The following is a 26,710-nucleotide window of genomic DNA, read 5'->3' as shown; positions in this document are numbered from 1 at the left end:
ATTTTTTCTTTCAATGTTTTAGTTATTTTATGTAATATGTTCTCTCCAACATAACCCTGATGATGTAAAATTTATCCCTAATTCTCTTACCTGTACTTTCATTCGTTGTCTTCCTAACCCAAATTGTCTAGTATGTTCATCAGATTTGAAAGCAGATCTCTTCTAGAATATGATTGTTATATAACCTTTAATGTTCTACTTTTTAATCTATAAAAAGCTAAATATTTCAAATGCATCAATGCAATAATAATTGATCAAATGTCTTACTATGTTAGATTTAAGATAGCGTGATAAAACTATAGCCTCTGGGCTGGGTGTGGTGGCTCATGCCTGTAATCTCAACATTTTGGGAGGCCAAGGCGGGTGGATCACCTGAGGTCAGGAGTTCGAGACCAGCTTGACCAACAAGGTAAAACCCCATTTCTACTAAAAATACAAAAATTAGCTGGGCGTGGTGGCAGGTGCCTGTAGTCCCAGCTACTCTGGAGGCTGAGACAGAATTGCTCGAACCTGGGAGGTAGAAGTTGCAGTAAGCCGAGATTGAGTCACTGCTCTCCAGCCTGGGCGACGGAGCAGACTCCATCTCTCTCTCGCTATGTATGCCTCTGGCCTCAAGAAATTTGCTTTCTAGGAAACTGTTAACAATTAAAGAGAACTTATGATTTCTTGGAATCAGGACAACTTAAATTCTGGATTCTAAAAGTATTTTTTCTCTTTGCTTAGGCAAATTATTAGTCTCACTGAATCTGTTTTCTGAATGGCTCCTTTTTCGAGTTCAGATGTGACTTTATTTAGAAAGTCTTTCCCTTACCACACAATGATAGAAGCACCCCTCTAGTACTGCTTCTTTTTGGCTCCTTGTCTCTTTCTGTGTAAATGTTGGATCTCCGTAGGTACACTGTATAGTATCAGTCTTCTTTACCATCCTTTACATTATATAAGGGCCGGGGCCATTTTCTATTTTTTCTTTACCCACTTCTAACCCAGCCCCTGGCACATAGAAACCACTAACAGATGTAGACCATTTTTCTTCTCACCCTGGTCTCTAGGGTTAAGTCTAGACAGACCCATTTACTCTTATCCCTTCCTTGCTCGAGTCTGGCACCTCTCCCTTATCTGTCCTGTCTACAGTCCTTCTCATTTGTGTGTCCCCAACAACAGTCAGTTTGTAACATCAGAGACAGTCTGATTTCTTGATGGATCCTTAACACACACTGAATGAATACAAGGCCAATTGCAGTGACTTTATTTTAATGGGTTTTCAGACTTACAGAAAGGGGTTCTTTAGATGGGGCTGGGTCACTAGTCAACCATCTTCACTGTGGAGTCCTAGTCACTATGATTTTGTTTTGTAGATCATGAGGATTCATTCATATTGTCTCCTCTTCCATTCCTTCATAATAGGTTACATGGTCTGAAAGTACATCCCTCCTTTAGTACCTAGAAGCAAATTTGAAATGGTATATTTAAGAGCAGCTTTGAGCTATACGCAGAGTTTGGGGTCAAAAGAGTTGGGTGTTTTGTGCACTACAATAGGAAAAGAAATGGAACAAATGTAACTTTTAATAGAGAAAGAATGGCAGATGGAAATACTAGACAATAGTGTATAGTCAGAATTGGTTTCCTTTGTGTTACTGAATTAGACCCCTTCTTAGTTATTTCAAAGACTAATGATATCATGTTTTCCATTCCTGTGTTGGTCTTCAGGCCAGTCTTTAGACAAGACATGTTTTTACTAGAAGACCATTGATTAGTGATACTTTCAGAAGACAGATGTTATAGCATTTTGCTCTACCTTTATTTTGACCTGAAAGCCTAACTAAGCACTCAACTGGGATGGCTTCCACGTGACGTATAATGTGGAAATTTTTCTGTTCTATTCTCCCTTAAGTTTGGGCTCATTCTAAAACAGTCTGCCTACTGGGCAACTGTGCCATTAGCCGTCAATAGGCTGAGTTCAGGACAGCTTCGTTTTAATTCCACAGAATATACTGCAGGTCACAAGCACACATATTCTCAAGCTCTCAGAGTTCTAAATGTAAGCAGTTAAGTGCAAAGGGTGAGCTTAAGTGCTTACTTGGACCATAACATCTTCCTAAACTGTCCTTCTTCCCTTTCTGCACAGAGCTGAAAACTAAGAGGATAAAATTACTAAATCAGCCTTAATTGAGAAGGTTCTGTAAAAAAAACTGTTTATTGGCCAGGCGCAGTGGCTCACGCCTGTAATCTCAGCACTTTGGGAAGCCGAGGTGGGCAGATCACGAGGTCAGGAGTTCAAGAACAGCCTGGCCAATATGGTGAAACCCTGTCTCTACTAAAAATACAAAATTAGTTGGGTGTGGTGGCGCATGCCTGTAATCCCAGTTACTTGGGAGGCTGAGGCAAGAGAACTGCTTGAACCCAGGAGGCAGAGGTTGCGGTGAGTCAAGAATGAACCATTGTACACCAGCCTGGGCAACAAGCGCGAAACTCCATCTCAAAAAAAACCCAAAAAACTGTTTATTAGTTTTGATACAAATGTCATAGGTTTTGAAAGCTATTGCCAAATTCCATTCAAATTGAGAACTCCATTCGTTGATCCGTTATAATAATTAAATAATTGTTCACATTAATATTTTAAGTAACAAAATTAAGATTGTTTCCATTTGGTATTTGTATAATTTTCTTTTTGGAGTAAGAACAAATTATTGGCCGGGTGCGATGGCTCACGCCTGTAATCCCAACACTGTGGGAGGCTGAGGCAGGCAGATCACCTGAGGTCAGGAGTTCGAGACCAGCCTGGCCAACATGGGGAAACCTCATCTCTACTAAAAGTACAATCGTCTCTACTAAAAATACAGGTGCCCGCCACCATGCCTAGCTAATTTTTGTATTTTTAGTAGAGGCAGAGGTCTCACCATGTTGGCCAGGCTGGTCTCAAACTCCTGACCTCAAATGATCCACCCACCTCGGTCTCCCAAAGTGCTGGGATTACAGGTGTGAACCACCATGCTAGGCCCCTGGTTTTCTTTTATACAAGTCTGATTTATAAACATATACATATATGTATATATCTATATATACAGATACAATATATTTATATATAGATATATAAAGAGACAAACAGCATATATATGTGTGTGTGTGTATATATACGTGTATATATGTGTATATACACACACACACACACATATATATATAAAGAGACAAAAAGCATGATTTGAAGACAAAGGAAGCCTCAGATCCAGACTAAGATATGACAGAGACATCGGAATTACCAGACTAGGAATTTAAAACAGTGTTGATTAATATGCTAAGGGCTCTAACAGAAAAAGTGGACAAGATACAAAACAAATGAGTAATGCAAGTGGGAAGATGGAAATTCTAAGAATCAAAATAAAATGATAGAAATTAGAAGAAAGTACTGACAGAAATGAAAACTGCCTTCATGGACTCATCTACAGCTGGACTGCCAACAAAAGAATCAGAGGGCTTAAAAAAGTATCAATAGAAACCTCCAAAACTGAAAAAGCAAAATGAAAAATTTTTTTAAAAAGACAGAACTGAATATCCAAGAATTGTGAGGCAATTACAAAAAGGCTTCAACATGTAATGAAAATACCAGAAGAGAGAAAGGAATAGAAAGTTGTGAAGCAATGACTGAAAATATCCCAAAATTAATGACATACAAAACCACAGATCCAGGAAGCTCAAAGACAGGAAGTAAGATAAACACCAAAAATTCAGCACCTAGGCATATCATACTCAAACTGCAGAAAAACAAAGACACATAGAAAATCTTGAAGAGAAAAAAACACCTTAATTGCAAAGCAACAAAGGTAAGAATTACATTGGACTTCTCTTCGGAGACCTTACAAACAAAAAGGGAGTAAAGTGACATTTAAAGAGAAGGAAAGAAAGCTGGGCGTAGTGGCTCATGCTTGTAATCCCAGGACTGTGGGAGGCTGAGGCAGATGGATCACCTGAGCTCAGGAGTTTTGAGACCAGCCTGACCAACACGGAGAAACACTGTCTCTACTAAGAATAGAAAAATTAACTGGGCGTGGTGGCACATGCGTGTAATGCCAGCTACTTGGGAGGCTGAGACAGGAGAATTGTTTGAACCCAGGAGGCAGAGGTTGCGGTAAGCCAAGATTGCGCCACTGCACTCCAGCCTGGAAAACAAGAGCAAAAACTCTGTTGTCTCAAAAGAAGGAAAGAAATGAGAAAATTATCTGCCAAAGATATATCTGGTAGAGGGCAGTTATTCAAAATATACAAAGGCCTCTTAAAACTCAATAATAAAACAACCCAATTAAAAAATGTGCAAAAAGGCCAGGCAAAGTCCTAGCACTTTGAGAGGTTGAGGCTGGTGGATCACTTGAGCCAGGAGTTCCAGACCAGCTGGGACACATGGCAAAACCCCGTCTCTACAAAAAAAATAGAAAAATTAGCCAGGCGTGATAATGTGCACCTGCAGTCCCAGTAGGAGACTGAGACGGGAGGATCTCGCTTGAGCCCAGAAAGTAGAAGCTGCAGTGAGCCATGATCGCACCACAGCACTCCAGCCTGGGTGAAAGAGCAAGACCTTCTCTCAATAAAAAATAAATAAGTTAAAAAATAAACATTGTACAAAAGACCTGAAAAAACACCACATCAAGGAAGATATACAGATGACAAATAAACATAAAAAGAGATGCTCTACTTCATATCATTAGGGAATTCCAAATTAAAACAATGTGATGCTGGCTGGGCACAGTGGCTCATGCCTGTAATCCCAGCAGTTTCAGATGCCAAGGTGGGCAGATCACCTGAGGTCAGGAGTTTTAGACCAGCCTGGCCAACATGGCGAGACCCCATCTCTACTAAAAATACAAAAATTAGCCAGGCATGGTAGTGTGTGTGCCTGTGGTCCCAGCTACTCGGGAGGCTGAGGCAGGAGAATTGCTTGAACCCAGGAGGCAAAGGTTGCAGTGAGCTGAGATCACACCACTGCACTCCAGCCTGGGCAACTTCACTCTCTGGGAGACTCTGTCTCAAAACAAAAACAAAAACAAAAACAAAAAAAAACAAAAAAAAAAACCCAAAAAAAAATACTATGGCACATCTATTAGAATGGCTAAAATCCAAACAATATGAAATACTAACAAGGATATGGTGCAACAAGAGCTCTCATTCATTGCTGGTAGGAATGTAAAATGCTACAGCCACTTTTACAGTTTGGCAGAAATGAGCTATCAGGCCATGACAACACATGGAGGAAATCTTCACTACATATTGCTATGTGAAAGCCAATATGAAAACGCTACACACTGTATAATTCCAACTATACACAACATTCTGGAAATGGCAAAGCTATGATGGGCCAGGCACACTGGCTCATGCCTATAATCCCAGCACTGTGGGAGGCTAAGGCAGAAGGATGGCTTGAGGCCAGAAGTTTGAGACCAGTCTCGCCAACACAGTGAGACCCGTCTCTACCAAAAATTAAAAAACAAAACTAGCTGGGTACAGTGGCACACACCTGTAGTCCCAGTGTCTGCGAAGGCTGGGCCAGGAGGATCCCTTGAGCCTGGAGTTCAAGGCTGCAATGAGCTACGATTGCACCATTGTACTCCAGCCTGGGTGACTGAGTCAAAAAAAAAAAAAAAAAAAAAAAAAAAAAAGGCAATGCTATGGCAACAATAAAAGATCTGTGGTTTCCAGTGTATGGGCCTGGGGGGAGGGATGAATTGGTACATTTCTAAGGTAGTGAAATTATTCTGTATGATACTATGTTAGATAAATGTCATTTTACATTTGTCAAAACCATAGAATGTACAACATGAATAATAAAACCTAATATGAACTATACAGTTTAGTTAATAATAAGGTATCCACTGGGTGTAGAGGTTCCCGTCTGTAATCCCAGAACTCGGGGAGCCTGAGGTGGGAGGACTGCTGGAGCCCAGCAGTTTGACCAGCCTGGGAAACATGGTGAGACCCCATCTCTATAAAAAAATAATAAAAGAGCCGGGCATGGCCGGGCGCGGTGGCTCAAGCCTGTAATCCCAGCACTTTGGGAGGCCGAGGCGGGCGGATCACAAGGTCAGGAGATCGAGACCACAGTGAAACCCCGTCTCTACTAAAAATACAAAAAAAAAATTAGCCGGGCGCGGTGGCGGGCGCCTGTAGTCCTAGCTACTCAGGAGGCTGAGGCAGGAGAATGGCGTGAACCCAGGAGGCGGAGCTTGCAGTGAGCCGAGATCGCGCCACTGCACTCCAGCCTGGGCAACAGCGTGAGACTCCGTCTCAAAAAAAAAAAAAAAAAAAAAAGAGCCGGGCATGGTAGCTCACACCTGTAATCCCAGCCCTTCTGGAAGCTATGGCGGGTGAATCACAAAGTCAGGAGCTCAAGACCAGCCTGGTCAACATGGCGAAACCCCATCTCTACTAGAAAAATACAAAAAATTAGCTGGGCCTAGTGGCAGACCCCTGTAATCCCAGCTACTCAGGAGGCTGAGGCAGGAGAATCACTTGAACCTGGAGGCGGAGGTTGCAGTGAGCTAAGATCGGCGCCACTGCACTCCAGCCCGGTGATAGAGTAAGACTCTCTAAAAACCAAATTTAAAAAACACAACAATAATAAAATAACCAGGCACAGTGGCTCATGCCTGTAATCCCTGCACTTTGGAAGGCTGAGGAGGATGGATTGCTTGAGCTCAGAAGTTCAATGGTCTTGAACCAGGCTGTTTGCCTGAGCAACATGGTGAAACCCGGCCTCTACCAAAAGTTAAAAAAAAATAGCCAGCCATGATGGTGTGTATCTGTAGTCCCAGCTACTTGGGATGCTGAGGTGAGAGGATGGCTTGAACACGGAAGGTGGAGGTTGCAGTGAGCTGAGATCGTGTCACTGCACTCCAGCCTGGGTGACAGAGGCAGATCCTATCTCAAAAATAAACAAATTTAAAAAGAAGAAAAAGAGGCCGGGCACGGTGGCTCACGCCTATAATCCCAGCACTGGGAGGCTGAGGCAGGTGGATCACCTGAGGTCAGGAGTTCGAGACCAGCCTGGCCAAAATGGTGAAACCGACTCTACTAAACATACAAATAAAAAAAAAAAAATGGCTGGGGGTCGGGTGTGGTGGCTCACGCCTGTAATCCCAGCACTTTGGGACGCCGAGGCAGGTGGATCCCAAGATTAGGAGTTTAAGACAAGCCTGGCCAGGCCGGGCGCGGTGGCTCAAGCCTGTAATCCCAGCACTTTGGGAGGCCGAGACAGGCGGATCATGAGGTCAGGAGATCGAGACCATCCTGGCTAACACGGTGAAACCCCGTCTCTAAAAAATACAAAAACCTAGCCGGGCGAGGTGCCAGGCGCCTGTAGTCCCAGCTACTCCTCGGGAGGCTGAGGCCGGAGAATGGCGTGAACCCGGGAGGCGGAGCTTGCAGTGAGCTGAGATCCGGCCACTACACTCCAGCCTGGGCGACAGAGCGAGACTCCGTCTCAAAAAAAAAAAAAAAAAGACAAGCCTGGCCAATATGGTAAAACCCCGTCTCTACTAAAAATACAAAAAAATTAGCCAGGTGTGGTGGCACATGCTTGTAATCCCAGCTACTCAGGAGGCTGAAGCAGAATTGCTTGTACCCAGGAGGTGGAGGCTGCAGTCAGCTGAGATCACCCCATTGCACTCCAGCCTGGGCAACAAAGTGAGACTGTCTCAAAAAAAAACACAAAACATTTAGCTGGGTGTGGTGGTGTGCACCTGTAATCCCAGCTACTTGGGAGGCTGAGGCAGGAGAATCGCTTGAACCTGGGAGGCAGGGGTTGCAGTGAGCCAAGATCTCATCATTGTACTCCAGCCTGGGTGACAAGAATGAGACCCCATCTCAAAAAAAAAAAAAAAAAAAAAGATAAAGATAAAGTAAAAAGAATAATGTATCAATATTGACTCGTTAGTGGTTTTTTTTGTTGTTTTTTTTTTGTTGTTTTTTCTTTGAGACAGATTTTCGCTCTTGTTGCCCAGGCTGGAATGCAATGGCACGATCTCAGCTGACCGCAACCTCCGCCTCCTGGATTCAAGCAAATCTCATGCCTCAGCCTCCGGAGTAGCTGGGATTACAGGCATGCGCCACCACACCCAGCTAATTTTGTATTTTTAGTAGAGATGGGGTTTCTCCATGTTGCTCAGGCTAGTCTTAAACTTCCGACCTCAGGTGATCTGCCCGCCTCAGCCTCCCAAAGTGCTGGGATTACAGGCATGAATTTTTTTTTTTTTTTTTTTTTTTTTTGAGACTATGTTGGGAAGGCTGGAGTGCAATGGCAATTCACAGGTGTGATCACAGAGCACTACAACCTTGAATTCCTCCTGGGTGCAAATGATCCTCCTGACTTAGCTTCCCAGGGAGCTGAGACTACAGGTGACCACCACCATGCCCAGCCCTGCCTCATCAATTGTAAAAAATGTAGCACACTAACACAAGTTAGTAACAGAGGAAACTGGAGGGGGTGTGAAGCACCGTGTACATGGGAATACATGGGAACTCTATACTTTTCACTCAAGTTTTCATTTATATTAATTAAAACAAAACCAAATTGTATTCTGTACAGCTAAATATTTAGTAAGTCAGTACTCAAGGCATCGGGAGGTACCAAGGATGGTCAGGACACAGCACAGCAATGATTGGGATACAAGTCATCTACAGGTGCGCCACCATTTGTGCTTCCTGGTAGACAGCGGACAAGGGACCTTGATACATTTATGTCCTGCTTTTTAGTGAATAGTGGGAAGGCAGAGTTTCTCTTGTATGTGACTCTTTTCAACTGCCTTCAAATCAAAATAATACTTATTTTGAGGTGGCATATTCTGATCTCTTACATTGTATTCAAACAGGTTGCTGCTACTTCTCTACTGTCATTAATCTTCTCAACATCTTCTTATTCCTGTAAGGCAAGTAGAAAAGAACTGTGAAAACGTGCTACAGTAAGATAAACCATTCCATACCAATCCCTTTAAAATGACCAATAAAATAAAGAATGCACTTCTGGGCCGGGCGCGGTGGCTCACGCCTATAATCCCAGACTAGAGTGCAGTGGCATGATCTCGGCTCACTGCAAGCTGCGCCTCCCAAGTTCACGCCATTCTCCTGCCTCAGCCTCCTGAGAAGCTCGGAATATAGGCGCCCGCCACCACACCCGGCTAATTTTTTGTATTTTTAGTAGAGACGGGGTTTCACCATGTTAGGCAGGATGGTCTGGATCTCCTGACCTCGTGATCCGCCCGCCTCGGCCTCCCACAGTGCTGGGATTACAGGCGTGAGCCACCGCGCCCGGCTTATACACCTACTTTTCCGTGTACCATGCTTAACAAGATACATAAGGGTTACCTCTTAGCACAGTCGGGGCATAACATATTATCTTCTATGCCTGGGGATGGGAAAATGCAGGCAGGTAACAAGAAGAGAGAAATCATCCTCCTGCGAGTGGTAGGCACCCAGGCCTGACCTGCATGAAACTGCAGGCGTACCCAACCCTTTGTGTCTGCCGAGAGAAGTCTGCCATGGACCACACACCATCTGACACCTGGAAAGGAAAAACAAACATAGACAGCAAAAATCAAGATAGCACCCCAACACCTCTCAGCAAGTCACTCTTGAATTTGCTTTTATATTCTGCTCACAAATCAATTGAATGAGATGCATGAAAATGTACACCACATGACACTATGATCTAATTTCACAAGTTACATAATACAAAGAATAATAACTGTTGCCAGCTGGGCACGGTGGCTCACACCTGTAATCCTAGCACTTTGGGAGGCTGAGGCAGGAGGATCACCTGAGATCGGGAGTTCGAGAGCAGCCTGACCAACATGGAGAAACCTCATCTCTACTAAAAATACAAAATTAGCTAGGTGTGGTGGTACATGCCTGTAATCCCAGCTACTCGGGAGGCTGAGGCACGATAATCGCTTGAACCCAGAAGGCGGAGGTTGTGGTGAGCCGAGATCACACCACTGCACTCCAGCCTGGGTGACGAGAGCAAAGCTCCATCTCAAAAAATAAATAAATAAATAAATAATAATGGTTGCCATTTTGAAATGCTTGCTTTGTGTCCAGTATTTTGCTAGGTGGTTTACATGTATTAATACATTTACTATTAAGTTCACTATTAATATTTACCTTCTATTTGCTTTTCTTATTATTTCTTATTCACAGGTGAGATAACTGAAGCTTATGGTGTTAAATATCATACGTTACCCAGAGCCAAGTCATGGATCCAGGTATTCTGACTGACTTATAGGCCATTTATGTAACCACTACATTGTACTTCCTCAGCTATAGGAAACAGACAAGCGTCTGTTTAAAAGTGTAAGGAGGCTGGGCACGGTGGCTCACGCCTGTAATCCCAGCACTCTGGGAAGCCGAGGCGGGCAGATCATGAGGTCAGGAAATCGAGACCATCCCAGCTAACACAGTAAAACCCATCTCTACTAAAAATACAAAAATTAGCCAGGCGTGGTGGCAGGCGCCCATAGTCCCAGCTACTCAGGAGGCTGAGGCAGGAGAATGGCGTGAACTCGGGAGGCGGAGGTTGCAGTGAGCCGAGATTGCACCCCTGTACTCCAGCCTGGGCAACAGAGCAAGACCCGTCTCAAAAAAATAAATAAAGATAAATAAATAAATAAATAAATAAATAAAAGTGTAATGAACAGGCTGGGTGTGGTGGCTCACGCCTGTAATCCCAGCACTTTGGGAGGCCTAGGTGGGTGGATCACCCGAGGTCAGGAGTTCGAGACCAGCCTGACCAACATGGCAAAACTCCATCTCTACTAAAAATACAAAATTAACTGGGTGTGGTGGTGCGCACCTGTAATCCCAGCTACTCAGGAGGCTGAGGCAGAAAAATTGCCTGAACCTGGGAAGCAGAGGTTGCAGTGAGCTGAGATGGCACCATTGCACTCCAGCCTGGGCAACAAGAGTGAAACTCCATCTCAAAAAAAAAAAAAAAAGAAAAGTGTAAGGAACAATTTCAGTAGGGAGATGCAATATTTGCAAGAAAACAAGCGGTACCCTTATGGAACGTCTGAAATTGAGAGAAAGTCAGCATTCTGAATGACTTACAGCTCATTTATCTAACCACTGCATTGTACTGCCTCAGCTACAGGAGACAGACAAGTATCTGTTTAAAAGTGTACGGAACAATTTAATTAGGGAGATGGGATATTTGCAAGAAAATAAGTGGTACACTTATGGAACATCTGAAATTGAGGGAAAGGAGCAGTCACAGTGAACTTAAATATCTGTAAATAAGCAGTATATGTACCGTGATAGCTCCCCAATTAGACTGTAAAACAAGAGAACACGTGTGTGTTTACACAGTATATACCTAGCAGCTAGACATACCTCTGGACCATAGCAGATGCTTAACAATTGCAGAATGAAGAGAAATATAAAATGATAAGTCACTGTGGGATAATAGTAACTCATACAGCATATTAATAAAAATTAGAGGTGTCATCTTTGGGAAGGCAGTGCCCCCAGGCACGCAGCTTTATGGCTAGACAATGCCTTTTCTACAAATTATTAAAAGGTGTCCACTGTCCCCACATAAAGGAACATAGCTTGAAGAGCAGAGGATACGCCAATTTTAGCTTTAGGTCTTCCTTCTGGTTGGTTTCCTTGTATGACGAATAATATGGCCTACCATACTAGTTAGCCGGAGTAAAACAGGATCTAGAATAGTTCTGGAAATTGGAAGATGGGGGAGGAAGAAAAGGATTCAAGCCAAAACGGAAGGTGACTTCAGATAGCAGACCCTGGAAATAAAAGCAATAGCAAGAAAAGAAAAGCAGGAGTTGGGGAAAAGTGGAGTTAAGTTATCCTCAAGATTTCTTTTTTTTGTTTTTTTTTGTTTTTGTTTTTTTTTGAAATGGAGTTTCGCTCCTGTTGTCCAGGCTGGAGTGCAATGGCATAATCTCGGCTCACTGCAACCTCCGCCTCCCAGGTTCAAGCGATTCTCCTGCCTCAGCCTCCCAAGTAGCTGGTATTATAGCCATGCGCCACCACACCCGGCTAACTTTTTTGTATTTTTAGTACAGACAGGGTTTCTCCACGTTGGTCAGGCTAGTCTTGAACTCCTGACCTCCAGTGATCCACCCGCCTCAGCCTCCCAAAGTGCTGGGATTACAGGCGTGAGCCCCCATACCTGGCCCTCCTCAAGATTTCTTAGAGGGCACTGGGTGCAGTGGCTCATGCCTGTAATCCCAGCACTTTAGGAGGCCAAGGCAGGCGGATCACCTGAGGTTGGGAGTTCGAGACCAGCCTGACTAACACGGAGAAACTTCGTCTCTACTGGGGGGAAAAAAAAAAATTAGCCAGGCGTGGTGGCGCATGACTGTAATCCCAGCTACTCAGGAGGCTGAAGCAGGAGAATCGCTTGAACCTGGGAGGCAGAGGTTGCGGTAAGCCAAGATCATGCCATTGCACTCTAGCCTGGGCAACAAGAGTGAAACTCCGTCTCAAAAAAAAAAAAAAAAAAAAAAAACGATTTCTTAGAGGGTCTGGTGCAGTGACTCACGTCTGTTATCCCAACACTTCGGAAGGGTGGATCACTTGAGGTCAGGAGTTCAAGACCAGCCTGGCCAACATGGTGAAACCCAATCTCTACTAATAATACAAAAATTAGCCGGGCATGATGGCACATGCCTGTAATCCCAGCTACTCAGGAGGCTGAGACACAAGAATCGCTTGACCATGGGAGGTAGAGGTTGCCGTCAGCCAAGATCGTGCCACTGCACTCCAGCCTGACCAACATGGCAGTGGCTCATGCCTGTAATCCCAGCACTTTGGAAGGCCGAGGCGGGCAGATCACCAGATCAGGAGATCGAGACCATCCTGGCTAACACAGTGAAACCCATCTCTACTAAAAATACAAAAATTAGCTGGGCGTGGTGTCTTTGAAACTGTGTCTCAAAAAGCAAAAAAGATTTCTTAGCGGACAAGGACCCCAAACCGTTTAATTATTATTGCCTGATTTCAACACGCCAAGTTCTGTGTCTCATATAAATGTCACTTTTTTTTTTTTTTTTTTTTGAGATGGAGTTTTGCTCTTGTTGCCCAGGCTGGAATGCGGTGGCGCCATCTCAGCTCACTGCAACCTCCGCCTCCTGGGTTCAAGCGATTCTCCTGCCTCAGCCTCCCGAGTAGCTGGGATTACAGCCACGTGCCACCACACCTGGCTAATTTTTGTATTTTTAGTAGAGACGCGGTTTCATCATGTTGGCCAGGCCAATCTTAAACTCCTGACCTCAGGTGATTCACGTTACTTGGCCTCTCAAAGTGCTGGGATTACAGGCAAGAGCCAGTGCAACTGGCCAACATTTTTTTTTTTTTTTTAAAGACAGGGTCTGGATCTGTCTGTCAGGCCGGAGTGCCATGACACAATCTCAGCTCACTGCAACCTCCACCTTCTGGGCTCAAGCCACTCTCCCACCCCAGCCTCCTGAGAAGCTGGGACTACAGGCACACACCACCATGCCTGGCTTTTTTTTTTTTTTTTTTTTTTTTTGTAGTTTTTGTAGAGAGGGGATTTCGCCATGTTACCCAGGCTGGTCTCTAACTCATGAGCTCTAGCAATCCTCCCACCTCCGCCTTCCAAAGTGCTGGGCCTGTAGTGAGCCACCACGCTCAGCCACTACGATTCTATGACATAGGTATATCTTCATTTCATAGAACAGAATACTTGGCCGGGAGCGGTGGCTCACACCTGTAATCCCAGCACTTTGGGAGGCCGAGGCCGGTGGATCGCCTGAGGTCAGGAGTTCGAGACTAGCCTGGCCAACATAGTGAAACCCCGTCTCTACTAAAAATACAAAAAATTAGCTGGGCATGGTGGCAGGTGCCTGTAATCCCAGCTACTTGGGAGGCTGAGGCAGAATTGCTTGAACCTGGGAGGCAGAGGTTGCAGTGAGCCAAGATCGCACCGTTGCACTCCAGCCTGGGCAACAAGAGTGAAACTCCATCTCAAAAAACAAACAAACAAACAAACAGGATATTAAGGTTTAAAGTAAGTAACCTGCCAATGTCACATATCTAGGAAATGGTAAAGCAAGAATTTGAACCAACACATTCCTCTTACTCACTATGTCATACATGCCTTAAGGAAGAGAGAAAGAAAAGGGGAAGACCTCAGACTGTGGTCCAAGATTATCGGGCTATGCTTTCTTCCCACCTTGGAATTCTGCTTAGTGATGGAAAAGGGCCACTACTTAGTCACCTGACTTAGAGACCCATCCAGACAAAACATGACTGGAGTGCAGGCTGGAGTGCAATGGTGTGGTCTTGGTCATATTCATCCATCAATATGACGGATGAAAGAGAGATGTCCTATGTGAATCCAATTTCTAATCTTCAGATATTTTAGCAAACGCCTTCCCTTTGACCACGTTTTGGTCTTGGACTACTAAAAGTTAACCTCGGCCGGGCGCGGTGGCTCAAGCCTGTAATCCCAGCACTTTGGGAGGCCGAGACGGGCGGATCACGAGGTCAGGAGATCGAGACCATCCTGGCTAACACAGTGAAACCCCGTCTCTACTAAAAAATACAAAAAAAAAAAACTAGCCGGGCGAGGTGGCGGGCGCCTGTAGTCCCAGCTACTCGGGAGGCTGAGGCAGGAGAATGGCGTAAACCCGGGAGGCGGAGCTTGCAGTGAGCTGAGATCCGGCCACTGTACTCCAGCCTGGGCGACAGAGCGAGACTCCGTCACAAAAAAAAAAAAAAAAAAAAAAAAAAAAAAAAAAAAAAAAAAAAAAAGTTAACCTCGTCCTCTGGAGTGGGACTCACACTTTAAGGTTGATCTTACCAGAGGCTTGCATCAAAAAGGCCTCAACAGAAACAGGAATGGAACATGAATTCAAAGCCTTAGGCTGAACAGCTCTTGCAGCAATTCTTGCCCATGATGCCAACATGGCTCCTGGTGCTGAAGTTATCACTTCAACTGTATTAGTCTCTTCCGCTCTCTCTTTCACCTCATAACATTTCTGAAGCCTTGCTCTCTTGGTCGCTGCCTTGCGTTTCCTCGAACATCGCTGTAATCTGGTCTCTTGTGACATTTCAGGCATATCCTGCAAATGAAATTCATGATGAGTATTCAGTAAACCACTAGAGCTGTAAGGACTTTTGGGTCAATTTTATTATTCTTTTTTTTTATTTTTATTTTTGAGACGGAGCTTCGCTCTTGTGGCCCAGGCTGGAGTACAATGGCACGATCTTGGCTCACCGCAACCTCTGCCTCCCAGGTTCAAGCGATTCTCCTGCCTCAGCCTCCCTAGTAGCTGGGATTATAGGCATATGCCACCACGTCTGGCTAATTTTGTATTTTTAGTAGAGATAGGGTTTCCCCATGTTGGTCAGGCTGGTCTCAAACTCCCGACCTCCGGTAATCCACCTACCTCGGCCTCCCAAAGTGCTGGGATTACAGGCGTGACCAGCCAATTTTATTATTCTTTGTACTGACCTGAACAAGTATGTCATTGTGGAAAGGGTTTAGGAATATTAGTTCCCATAAACCGCAAATTCTCCACTGGGAGAAATTTTTGGTTGTTGAACCTGTGCAGGGGGAGGAAAGGTTGCTACTGACATCCAGTTGGTAGAGGCTGGGGATGCTGCAAAACATCCGACAAGGTACAGAGCAGGCCCCAAAACAAACAAAAACTTATTTGTTCCGAAATGTCAATAATGCCACAATTAAGAAACCCTGCCTTAGAGGTACAACATATAGAAATGGTGCCTGGGTAGGGACCGGAAAAATCATGATCAGAACCCACCTTCACACCATCAACACACTCATTACTCACTTGCTGTTGTCCAGGGTAAGCATGCCTATGGAGCCTCAGATAAACTTCGATTTTCTTAGGAAATGAAGAGAGAAATAAAGTTAAAAGTTAACAAAGATTCCCACAGTTATTCCAGGCAGCAGACATTCACCCAAGTGTACTAACCTTGCCATTAGTACTCAAACCGAGTTGTTGACACCAGTCCCGCAAGGTGTCCCGACACACCTTATTAATGGGAGGCAAAATGGTTGGCAAGGGAGGGGCTGGTGTTTTGCATCTAGCTTTTTGCGGAGCTGTAAATTGTTCATTTGTTTGAAGTAGATGACCTAAGAAAAGAATGGAACCAAAGTAGTAATAATTGAAAGTTGGCAAGATTCTTTTAAAATTTTACAAATATCTTTTTACATTTTTCACAATGCAATTTGCATATATACTTATCAAATTTTATTTCTCACATTAAAAATGAGCTAACAAGGCCGGGTAACAGGCTCACACCTATAATCCCAGAACTTTGGGAGGCTGATGTGAATCACAAGTGATTCGCCCAAATCACTTGAGGTCAGGAGATAGAAACCAGCCTGGCCAACATGGTAAAACCCCATCTCTACAAAAAACAGAAAAATTAGCTGGGCATGGTGGTGCACACCTGCAGTCCCAGCTACTCAGGAGGCTGAGGCAGGAGAATTGCTTGAACCCAGGAGGTGGAGGCGGCAGTGAGCTGAGATTGTGCCACTGCACTCCAGCCTGGGAAACACAGTGAGACTCTATCTCAAAAAAAAAAAAAAAAAAATGAGGTAACAGATTCAGGTATTTAAAGACTTGCCCATTACAACAGCAGACTTGGGACTCAAACCTATGTTTTCTTTTTGTTCTTTGTTTTGTTGTTGTTGGTTTTTCTTTGAGATGGAGTCTCGCTCTGTTGCCCAGGCTGGAGTGCAGTGGCGCAATCTCAACTCACTGCAACCTCCGCCTCCCAGGTTCAAGCAATTCTCCTGCCTCAGCCTCCCAAGTAGGTGGGACTACCGGCACGCAACACCATGCCCAGCTAATTTTCGTATTTTTAGTAGAGACAATGTTTCACTATACTGGCCAGGCTGGCCTCAAACTCCTGACCTCAGGTGATCTACCCGCCTTGGCCTCCCAAAGTGCTGGGATTACAGGCGTGAGCCCCTGTGACCAGCCCAAATAAGTATTTTCAGAAGGATTTTATCTTCTGGGTCAATAATGAGGATTTCAAGATGAAGTAAATAATGATGTGTTAGAGCTAAGCAGAGTGAGGTGAGATGGGGAGCTGTAGAGAAAAATGATTCAGGCTGACAGAATGATGTGGACCATTGTTGACTGGGGATAGACAACGTGGTGGTTTCTTTGTTTTCTATAGGGAGAGCTGATATTTTGTGCTCCAAAATCTAGACATTTTGGAGGATAAAGCCAACATAATGTTCTATTCAGTTGGTTGTTGAGGGCAACAGAAAATAACAGGCTGCTATATGTAGCATAAAAGAAACACAGAATTTAGAATCCAAACATAGGTTTGAGGCCGGGCATGATGGCTTACACCTACAATCCCAGTGCTTTGGGAGGCCGAGGAGGGCTGATTACTTGAGGCCAGGAGTTCAAGACCAACCTGGCCAACATGGAGAAACCCTGTCTCTACAAAAAATACAAACATTATCCAGGCACGGTGGCACATGCCTGTAGTCCCGGCTACTCAGGAGGCTGAGGCATGTAATCACTTGAACCCGGGAGGTGGAAGTTGCAGTGAGCTGAGATCGCACCACTGCACTCCAGCCTGGGTGACAGAGCGAGACCCTGTCTCAAAACAAAACAAAACAAGCCATGGGCGCAGTGGCTCATGCCTGTAATCCCAGCACTTTGGGAGGCCGAGGCAGGTGGATCACAAGGTCAAGTGTTCGAGACCAGCCTGGCCAACATAGTGAAACACTGTCTCTACTAAAAATACAAAAATTAGCTGGGCGTGGTGGTGAGTGCCTGTAATCGCAGGTACTAGGGAGGCTGAGGCAGGAGAATCGCTTAAACCCAGGAGGCAGAGGTTGCAGTGAGCCAAGATCACACCATTGCACTCCAGCCTGGGCAACAAGAATGAAACTCCATCTCCAGAAAAATTTTTTTAAAAAAAAGAAAGAAAATGGCTGGGCGCGGTGGCTCAAGCCTGTAATCCCAGCACTTTGGGAGGTCGAGACGGGTGGATCACGAGGTCAAGAGATCGAGACCATCCTGGCTAACACCATGAAACCCCGTCTCTACTAAAAATACAAAAAAACTAGCCGGGCGAGGTGGCGGGCGCCTGTAGTCCCAGCTACTCCGGAGGCTGAGGCAGGAGAATGGCATAAACCCGGGAGGCGGAGCTTGCAGTGAGCTGAGATCCGGCCACTGTACTCCAGCCCGGGCTACAGAGCAAGACTCCGTCTCAAAAAAAAAAAAAAAAAAAAAAAAAAAAAAAAGAAAGAAAGAAAATACTTATTTGATGCTTTTATAGGAAGCACTGAGACACTGAGCACAGATACGAAGGGTCATGATTTTAAGAGCTACTATATATATATATATATATATTTGATTCATAATTACTTGCTAAGCAAAATACCAGACATTTTTCAAAATTATTTAATCTTCGTGGGAAGCAAATATGTATTAATCTCGTTTTTACAGAAGAGGAGATTGAGCTTCATGTGTTGGGAATGTGAACTCATGTTGAGCTGGTCCAGAAGAGCACTCTTTGCCCAAAGCGCTCCCCATGCTTATTTTGTGTCTTAAAAATAAGGCAGAACAGGCCAAGTGTGGTGGCTCATGCCTGTAATCACAGCACTTTGGGAGGCTGAGGCGGGCAGATTACCTGAGGTCAGGAATTCAAGGCCAGCCTGGCCAACATGGTGAAAGCCCATCTCTACTAAAAATACAAAAATTAGCCGGGCTTGGTGGCCCACGCCTGTAATCCCAGCGACTTGGAAGGTTGAGGCAGGAGAATCGCTTGAACTCGGCAGGTGGAGGTTGCAGTGAGCCAAGATTGCGCCACTGCACTCCAACCTGGGTGACACAGTGAGACTCCATCTCCAATAAATAAAAGTATGGCAGTACAACAGGCTCAGCAAGCGAGAAGTATGAGAGTTTGCAAAATTTCTTAAGAGTAACAAGGTGAGATTTAAGCTGGGTGTTGTATAATCAGAGGATAGGAAAGACAAACCTAACTGTTTCCTAGGCTTCCCAGAGTTGTAGGCGGAACTAACTGAGCAATCCCTGTCCCCATACCTTGAGTGTATTTCTTAGGCTTCTCCAGTTTGACATCAGAAGTTGAAGAAACACTTGGTTCCATTTGTTCCATATTTGCGTCATCTTTAACCGGCACCAGTGTCAAAATCACACTTTCCTCATCATCTACTTCCTCCTCAAAGAAATTCTGGAAAGAGAAGTCAGTCACTGATTCTCATTTGATGCAGTACAACTGAACTGCTTGCTTTCAAGGCACAACTAATGAATAAGGAACTGAGAAGACAGTAAGTAGGTAGATGGAGAAAAGAATTACTGAGATTCCTTGAATGTGATGTTGATTAGCAGACCCTTTATTAAATAAAGGAAATATGGGAAAAAAAAATGGGCCAAAGTCAATTTACATGTAGGTGTTAATGAAAGAGAAAATAGAAGGGTAGGGCTTGGGTTTAGAGAATTATTTCCCTCAGGGCCTTCCTCCTCATCAGTCAAAACACAAAATACTTTCATTAACTCCTAAATCTGTATGGAATGTGTTCCTGGCTTTCCATCTTCTATCACATGATTCCCCAGATTCCCAATTCCCATATCAAATTTCACAGCACAAGCAATAACCTCCTGTTATCCCCAAATCCACTGTAACTCTGCTATTTCTGCGCCGATTGTTCCATGCTTGTCAAAAATTCTTCAATGGCTTGTCATTGTTATTCTGGTTAATGACAAAACTCAAATTAGCTCACAGAGCTGTGTAGCTTACAAATTCTCCAACAGTCTGGTCCCTGCCTGCCTCTCCAGCTCATGACCTCCGAGCTTTCTGAGCTCCAGCCCCACTGGGCTCATTTCAGCTCCAAGACCTGAGGGGAGGGTATCTGTTTTACTCTCTGTTGCCTTCACAGAAACACAGCACCCAACACAGAGGAGGCATTCAATGTTGTTTTTATGATCTGATGAATGAAAGATTAAGTAGGAAAGCAGGTAGACAGAAAGCAACTAACATTTACTGGTTCTCTACAGTACACAGGCACTGTGCTAGGTGCTTTCTGTATTTCTCAAATTTAATTCTCATGGTATACTTGTAGTAATTGATTAATTTTCCTGCTTTACAAATGAGAAAACTAAATGAGCAATGCCATAGAGTAACACAGGTTTGAGTATGGTTCTGAAGTTAGCTTTTCTTCTCAAATCCAAGGGTGAATAAACTCCATTCCAGTACTATTGCAATATTCTCTTCTAGTGCTGATGCCACACTCCTGTCTCCTATTTAACCTCTTCAATGACTTCCCATTACTCTTAGTTGACTTCAAAATAACACTGACATTATTTAGGAACGTTACTCTATTACAGAGAAAAGCAGGGGCTCAAAGCAGCTATGTGACTTCCCCATAATTATATAGCTAATATTGGCCAATTCAGTCCTTTAGCCAGAGGACTGGAACAGTGGCGCCTATAAATACACTATGATACCTTCTCTAGTTTCTCATAGGGCCAGGACTACCCAAGCCTAATCTGGAAACTCATTTGGTACTAAGGCCACTGGGAGTACATATTTCCTACTCCAAGAGAAAGTAACCAATTGGTCACTTTATGACTTTATCCACATTACCGCCTTCACTTTCTTTTTACTTTAGTTTTTAAAAAAAATTATTTTTTATTTTTAATTATGTTTTCTCTAATATTATTATCCATGCCATATTTATGTATTTACCATTTTTATCTTGTCCAGCTATAGCACTTCTCGTCTTTCCTACCAGAGAAATACTTTCCTTTGGACTTGGCGGAGAAAATCTTACTTCTTTTTACTCTCATCCAAATGCACATAAAAGCATAATCACATGAAAGAAAACTAACAATCCATTTGCAAAGAGGAGGAGGTTTCAAGATGGAGGTTTCTTACATCCAGGAATAAAGATTTGTGGCAAAACAGAAACATAAGGGAGACCTAGAAAGACTCTGAAAAGGGACTGTGAGAAAAGTAATTCTATTAGAACAAAACTTACCTTCTTGCTGCTATCCAAATTTGCGTCTGACATTTTCAGCAACACCCTGGGGTAGGCAAGGACAGCAATGTTAAGGATATGGTAGTTTACTTCTCTTAACCTGCTTTCTCCTTTTATAAGCAAATGTCTCCTTCTACTTCCTGTTACCCAGTTGAGCTCTGTTTTCCTTTCCTCCTTTTCCCCCCCCCCCTCATTTTCTGGTAATGGGATAATTTTATCAATTTTATACCCTGTCTTGTCCATTCGGTGGTGATGTTTTTTTAAAAATTAGGCGGGGCGCGATGGCTCATGCCTGTAATCCCAGCACTTTGGGAGGCCCGGGGGGGACGGATCGCTTGAGTCCAGGAGTTCGAGATCAGCCTGAGAAACATGGCGAGACCCCCGTCTCTACGAAAAAACACAAAAATTAGGCGGGCGTTGTAGCGCGCCTGTAATCCCACCTACTCGGGAGGGGGTGGTGGGAGGACTGCTTGAGCCCAGGAGACGCAGGCTACAGCGATCCGAGATCGCGCCACTGCTCTCCAGCTTCGCGAGACTGTCTCAAAAAGTGAAAGAAGGAAAGAAAGAAGAAAAAAAATAGGTGAAACTTGAAAGAAAACTGAAAATGACAAACACCTGTTGACAAGTTCCAATGGAATGAACAGAATGTTTGAGAACAGTTATAGGACGATATTGGTAATAAATTACTTATTATGAAGGGAATGGAAAAAAGATTCAGAGCATTTTAGGCAGGTATTTTATACCTGATTTATGCCTGTGGGTATGTTACTCACTGAAAGACCCCAGATTTAAACTGTGGGGGTTGGATAACATAATCTCTTCAATCTAGTTCTAAATACAAATATTAAGCCTGCAATAATATTGAGCTGGTTAGAGGAGAAGGATTTGATTGTTCAGAATAGCAACAAGAACCAAAACACTAAGGCAAGTGGTGGAGTAATGAAGGCAGACGGAACGGATGCACTTAGGAATTACTGGAGCCTAATGTTGGACGCAGAATGTGGCAAAATATGACGCAGATGTTCTCAGAGGTCACTCTAAGAAGCCAGAGCAACTAAAAGAAATTTCATTCACAAATAATATGGCAGCACTGACAACCAAGTACCTTTACAATGGGCTTTCTCTGTCCCTGGGAAAATGATTTGGTCCATTAATCTCAGAACCCAGGGTGACCATGGTCCATTTAAGTTAGTAGTATAATACATTCAAAATATAGTCTGGACCTGGCGTGGTGGCTTACGCCTGTCATCCTTTGGGAGGCCTTTGGGAGGCCGAGGAAGGAGGATCACTTGAGTCCAGAAGTTCGAGACCAGCCTGGGCAATATAGTGAGACTTCGTCTCTATGGAAAAAAAAAAGTAAATAATTTTAAAAAAGAAAAAAAGTGTAGCCTGAAAAGGCTCAGCTTTAGTTTATTGAGGAACTGATTGGAAAAATAAATTGAGGCCCCACCCCACCACCGGAGACATCCTGAATCAGATCCTGGAGGGTGTGGCTGAGGAGCTGAGGAATCTGTGCTTCCACAAGCCCTCCAGGTAATTTTTTCTTTTTTTATTTTTTAGACAGGCTCTGTAGCCCAGGCTGGAGTGCGGGGGCGCGATCATAGCTCACTGCAGCCTCGACCTCCTGGACTCAAGCGATCTTCCCACCTCAGCCCATGGCGTCCCACCCCTGCCCCTCCCCCCACACTCCAGCCCGCCAACATTTAAATGTTTTGTAGAGATGAGACCTGGGGCGGAAGGGGATTGCGGGGACAGAGAGGATGTGGGTAGGGGGCCTCACTGCGTTGCCCAGGCTAGTCTTGAATTCCTGCCTGAGTTCCCAGACTCGAGTGATCCTCCCTCCGCAGCCTTCGGAGTGGGTGGGACTACAGGCCTGCACCGCCACGCCCAGCCCTCTGGATGATTCTTCAACTCCTGAAGTCTGGAAGCGTTAGCTAAATCAGGATATAAACAAAGGGCTTTGGAGACAGGCAGTCAACGGCAGATAATGATTGGAATTCCGGCTCCTCCCTTCCAGGATGGAACCTGAATGCAGCCCTCTAAGATGCAGACAGAAAAGCATTCCGCCTACCCGGTTGGGTGTGGCCCCTGTTGCTTTTAATGGGCAATTTAGAGGAAAGCTGACCTAATGGCCTGAGCTGATCCTAATGCCTTAGGTAGGGACAGGATTTCGAGTGGAAAGACCATTTCATTACCATGTTTTCTTTTCTTCATTGCATTTTTTTTTTTTTTTTTTTTTTTTTTTTTTTTTTTTTTGAGACGGAGTCTCGCTCTGTCGCCCAGGCTGGAGTGCAGTGGCGCGATCTCGGCTCACTGCAAGCTCTACCTCCCGGGTTCACGCCATTCTCCCGCCTCAGCCTCCGAGTAGCTGGGACTACAGGCGCCCGCCACCACGCCCGGCTAGTTTTTATTTTTAGTAGAGACGGGGTTTCCCCATGTTAGCCAGGATGGTCTCGATCTCCTGACCTCGTGATCCACCCGCCTCGGCCTCCCAAAGTGCTGGGATTACAGGCTTGAGCCACCGCGCCCGGCCCTTCATTGCATTTTTTGCAATATAATCATTTTAGGCCGGGCGCGTTGGCTCACGCCTGTAATCCCAGCACTTTGGGAGGCTGAGGCAGACGGAACATCTGAGGTCAGGAGTTCAAGACCAGCCTGGCTAACTTGGCGAAACCCCGTCTCTACTAAAAATACAAAAATTCGCCGGGCATGGTGGTGCATGTCTGTAATTCTAGCTACCCCGGAGTCTGAGGCACGAGAATCGCTTGAACCCAGGAGGTGAAGGTTGCAGTGAGCCAGGATCAAGCCACTGCACTCCAGCCTGGGCGACAGAGAGAGACTGTCACAAAAACGAAAACAAAGGTCATCTTATTTGTTTTCCTGGGTTTTTTTGCCCAGCTTTTTGAGAATGTTTTAGTATGGGAAAGTTCAAACATGTACAAAAGTAGACAACAATAATTTACTTACAGCCAGTCTGGTTTCATCTCAATTGCCGTCCATTCCTTCTCCATGGGTTATTTTGAAGCAAATCCAGATCGCCTATGATTTCATTCATAAATTCAGGGAAAAGGCCGGTGCCATGGTTCACACCTGTAATCTCAGCACGTCAGGAGGCTGAGGTGGCAGGAACACTTGAACCTGAGAGTATGAGACCAGCCTGGGCAACATAGTGAGATCTCATTGTTACCAAAAAAAAAAAAAAAAAAGAAAATAAAAATAAAATAACTGGGCATGTGGATGTGGTGGGACATGACTGTGGTCCTAGCTACTCAGGGGGCTGAGGTCAGAGGATCTCATCAGCCCAGGAGCCGGAGGCTGCAGTGAGGCTGTCTCAATAAATAAATAAATAAATCCGGGGGGGGAAAAACTTTGTTCCTATTATAACTACGATATCCTTTTTACATCTAAACATAATTTTAAAAATCACTATTTAATATTATCAAAGTATTCAAATATATGTTATGTTCAAATATCCAGCAGTATTCAAAACTCCAATTATCTGGCCGGGCACTATGGCTCACACCTGTAATCCCAGCACTTTGGGAGGCCAAGGCGGGTGGATCACCTGAGGTCAGGAGTTTGAGACCAGCCAGCCAACATGGAGAAACCCCGTCTGTACTGAAAATTCAAAAATTAGCGACGCATGGTGGCACGCGCCTGTAGTTCCAGCTACTGGTGGGGGCTGAGGCAGGAGAATTGCTTGAACCCAGGTGGTGGATCTCCAAAAAAAAACTCCATTTATCTTATATGTTTTTCTCTTCCCTCATTTTCTTTTTTGAGCAATCTGTTTGAATCAGCGTCCAATCAAGCTCTGTGATAAATTGAAATATGTCTTAAATTTTTCTTTATAAGTTATCTACATCTGTTTTTATTTATTTATTCATTATATGGAGACAGGGTTTCATTATGTTACACAGGCTGGGCTTGAACTCCTGGGCTCAAGCAATCCTCCTGCCTCAGCCTCCTGAGTAGCTGGGATTACAGGCACATGCCATCACATGCAGCTTCCACTTCTTACTTCTTACAATTTGTTGTTGTTGTTGTTACTGTTGAAATAATTGTGTGAATTTCCTATAGTTTCCTATTTGAATTTTGCCAGTTTTACTTGTTTTACCCTTTAGTCTGTTCTAGTTTCTGTTGCCCAGGCTGGAGTACAGTGGTGCGACCACAGCTCACTACAGCCTTTACCTGCTGGGCTCAAGAGATCCTCCCACCTCAGCCTCCTGAGTAGCCATGGCTACAGGCATGTGCCACCACGCCTGTCTAAATTTACTTTTTTGTAGAGACGGGGTCGCACTATGTTGCCCAAGCTTGTCTCTCCTGGGCTCAAGCAGTCTCCCCCGTAGGTCTCCCAAAGTGTAAGGATTACAGGTGTGAGCCACCACACCCAGCCTGCTATTTTAAGTTTTTAAGAAAAATGTTATTTCTGTCCCTCTTCACTCATCTGACGCCTCATTCTTTAAGCTTAAATGCACTTCTTATTTTTCATTTTATTTTTTGTTTTATTTTTTGAGACGGAGTCTCTCTGTGTCGCCCAGGCTGGAGTGCAGTGGCCCGATCTCGGCTCACTGCAAGCTCCGCCTTCAGGGTTCACGCCATTCTCCTGCCTCAGCCTCCCGAGTAGCTGGGACTACAGGCGCCCGCCACTACGCCCGGCTTTTTTGTGTTTTTAGTAGAGACGAGGTTTCACCGTGTTAGCCAGGATGGTCTCGATCTCCTGACCTCGTGATCCGCCCGCCTCGGCCTCCCAAAGTGCTGGGATTACAGGTGTGAGCCACCGCGCCCAGCCAAGCTTAAATGCATTTTTTTTTTTTTTTTTTTTTTGAGACGGAGTCTCGCTCTGTCGCCCAGGCTGGAGTGCAGTGGCCAGATCTCAGCTCACTGCAAGCTCTGCCTCCCGGGTTCCCGCCATTCTCCTGTCTCAGCCTCCCCAGTAGCTGGGACCACAGGCGCCGCCACCTCGCCCGGCTAATTTTTTGTGTTTTTAGTAGAGACGGGGTTTCGCCGTGTTAGCCAGGATGGTCTCGATCTCCTGACCTTGTGATCCGCCCGTCTCGGCCTCCCAAAGTGCTGGGATTACAGGCTTGAGCCACTGCGCCTGGCCGCTTAAATGCATTTCTTAAGAGTAACCCTAAAAGCGATTCCTCTTGTCATTCTCTCACTCTAGTCCTTTTAAGAAAAATCATTGGAATCTGTAATTCCGTACATATTTGGAATCTGTAATTCTGTACATATTTGGAATCTTAGGGTAATTTCATCTCCTCAATTAGCAGGTTCTATGACAGCAATGGCCAGGTAGGTTTCAATCACCTTTGGTCTCCCAGAGCCTTGCACTCTATCTGGCTCATAAGAGAAGCTCAATCAATGCTAAAGGTTTTGTTGTTGTTGTTTTCTCGAGACTGAGTCTAGCTCTGTCGCCCAGGCTGGAGTACAGTGGCATGATCTCGGCTCACTGCAAACTCCACACCCGGGTTCAAGTGATTCTTGTGCCTCAGCCTCCCGAATAGCTGGGGTTACAGGCGCCTGCCACCATACTCAGCTAATATTTGTATTTTTGGTAGAGACGGGGTTCCACCGTGTTGGCCAGGCTGGCCTCAAGCTCCTAACCTGGTCATACGCCCGCCTCGGCCTCCCAAAGTGCTGGGATTACAAGCCTGAGCCACCGCGCCCGGCCTATTTATTTTTTTATTTTTT

General features: G+C 44.8%; 1 protein-coding gene and 1 long non-coding RNA gene across 2 annotated transcripts; both read right to left on the bottom strand.

Annotated features, from left to right (window-relative positions):
- Positions 1-1,223: 1,223 nt before the first annotated feature.
- Positions 1,224-8,909, bottom strand: LOC126947832 (uncharacterized). The gene is made up of 2 exons (XR_007723212.1): positions 8,838-8,909; positions 1,224-1,440 (listed from the first exon to the last, which is right to left on the bottom strand). It is a non-coding gene; the product is annotated as an uncharacterized LOC126947832 (long non-coding RNA).
- Positions 8,910-9,341: 432 nt separating this feature from the next.
- Positions 9,342-21,468, bottom strand: DPPA2 (developmental pluripotency associated 2). The gene is made up of 7 exons (XM_050781418.1): positions 21,246-21,468; positions 21,017-21,062; positions 19,062-19,209; positions 15,960-16,120; positions 15,816-15,869; positions 14,822-15,083; positions 9,342-9,541 (listed from the first exon to the last, which is right to left on the bottom strand). The coding sequence occupies exons 1-7, from the start codon at positions 21,257-21,259 to the stop codon at positions 9,342-9,344; spliced, it is 885 nt and encodes a 294-aa protein (XP_050637375.1). The 5' UTR covers positions 21,260-21,468.
- Positions 21,469-26,710: the final 5,242 nt, after the last annotated feature.

This window comes from Macaca thibetana, chromosome 2 (assembly GCF_024542745.1).
Source record: "Macaca thibetana thibetana isolate TM-01 chromosome 2, ASM2454274v1, whole genome shotgun sequence".
Taxonomy (NCBI): Eukaryota; Metazoa; Chordata; class Mammalia; order Primates; family Cercopithecidae; genus Macaca; species Macaca thibetana.
This window is presented reverse-complemented; position numbering and strand designations above follow the sequence as displayed.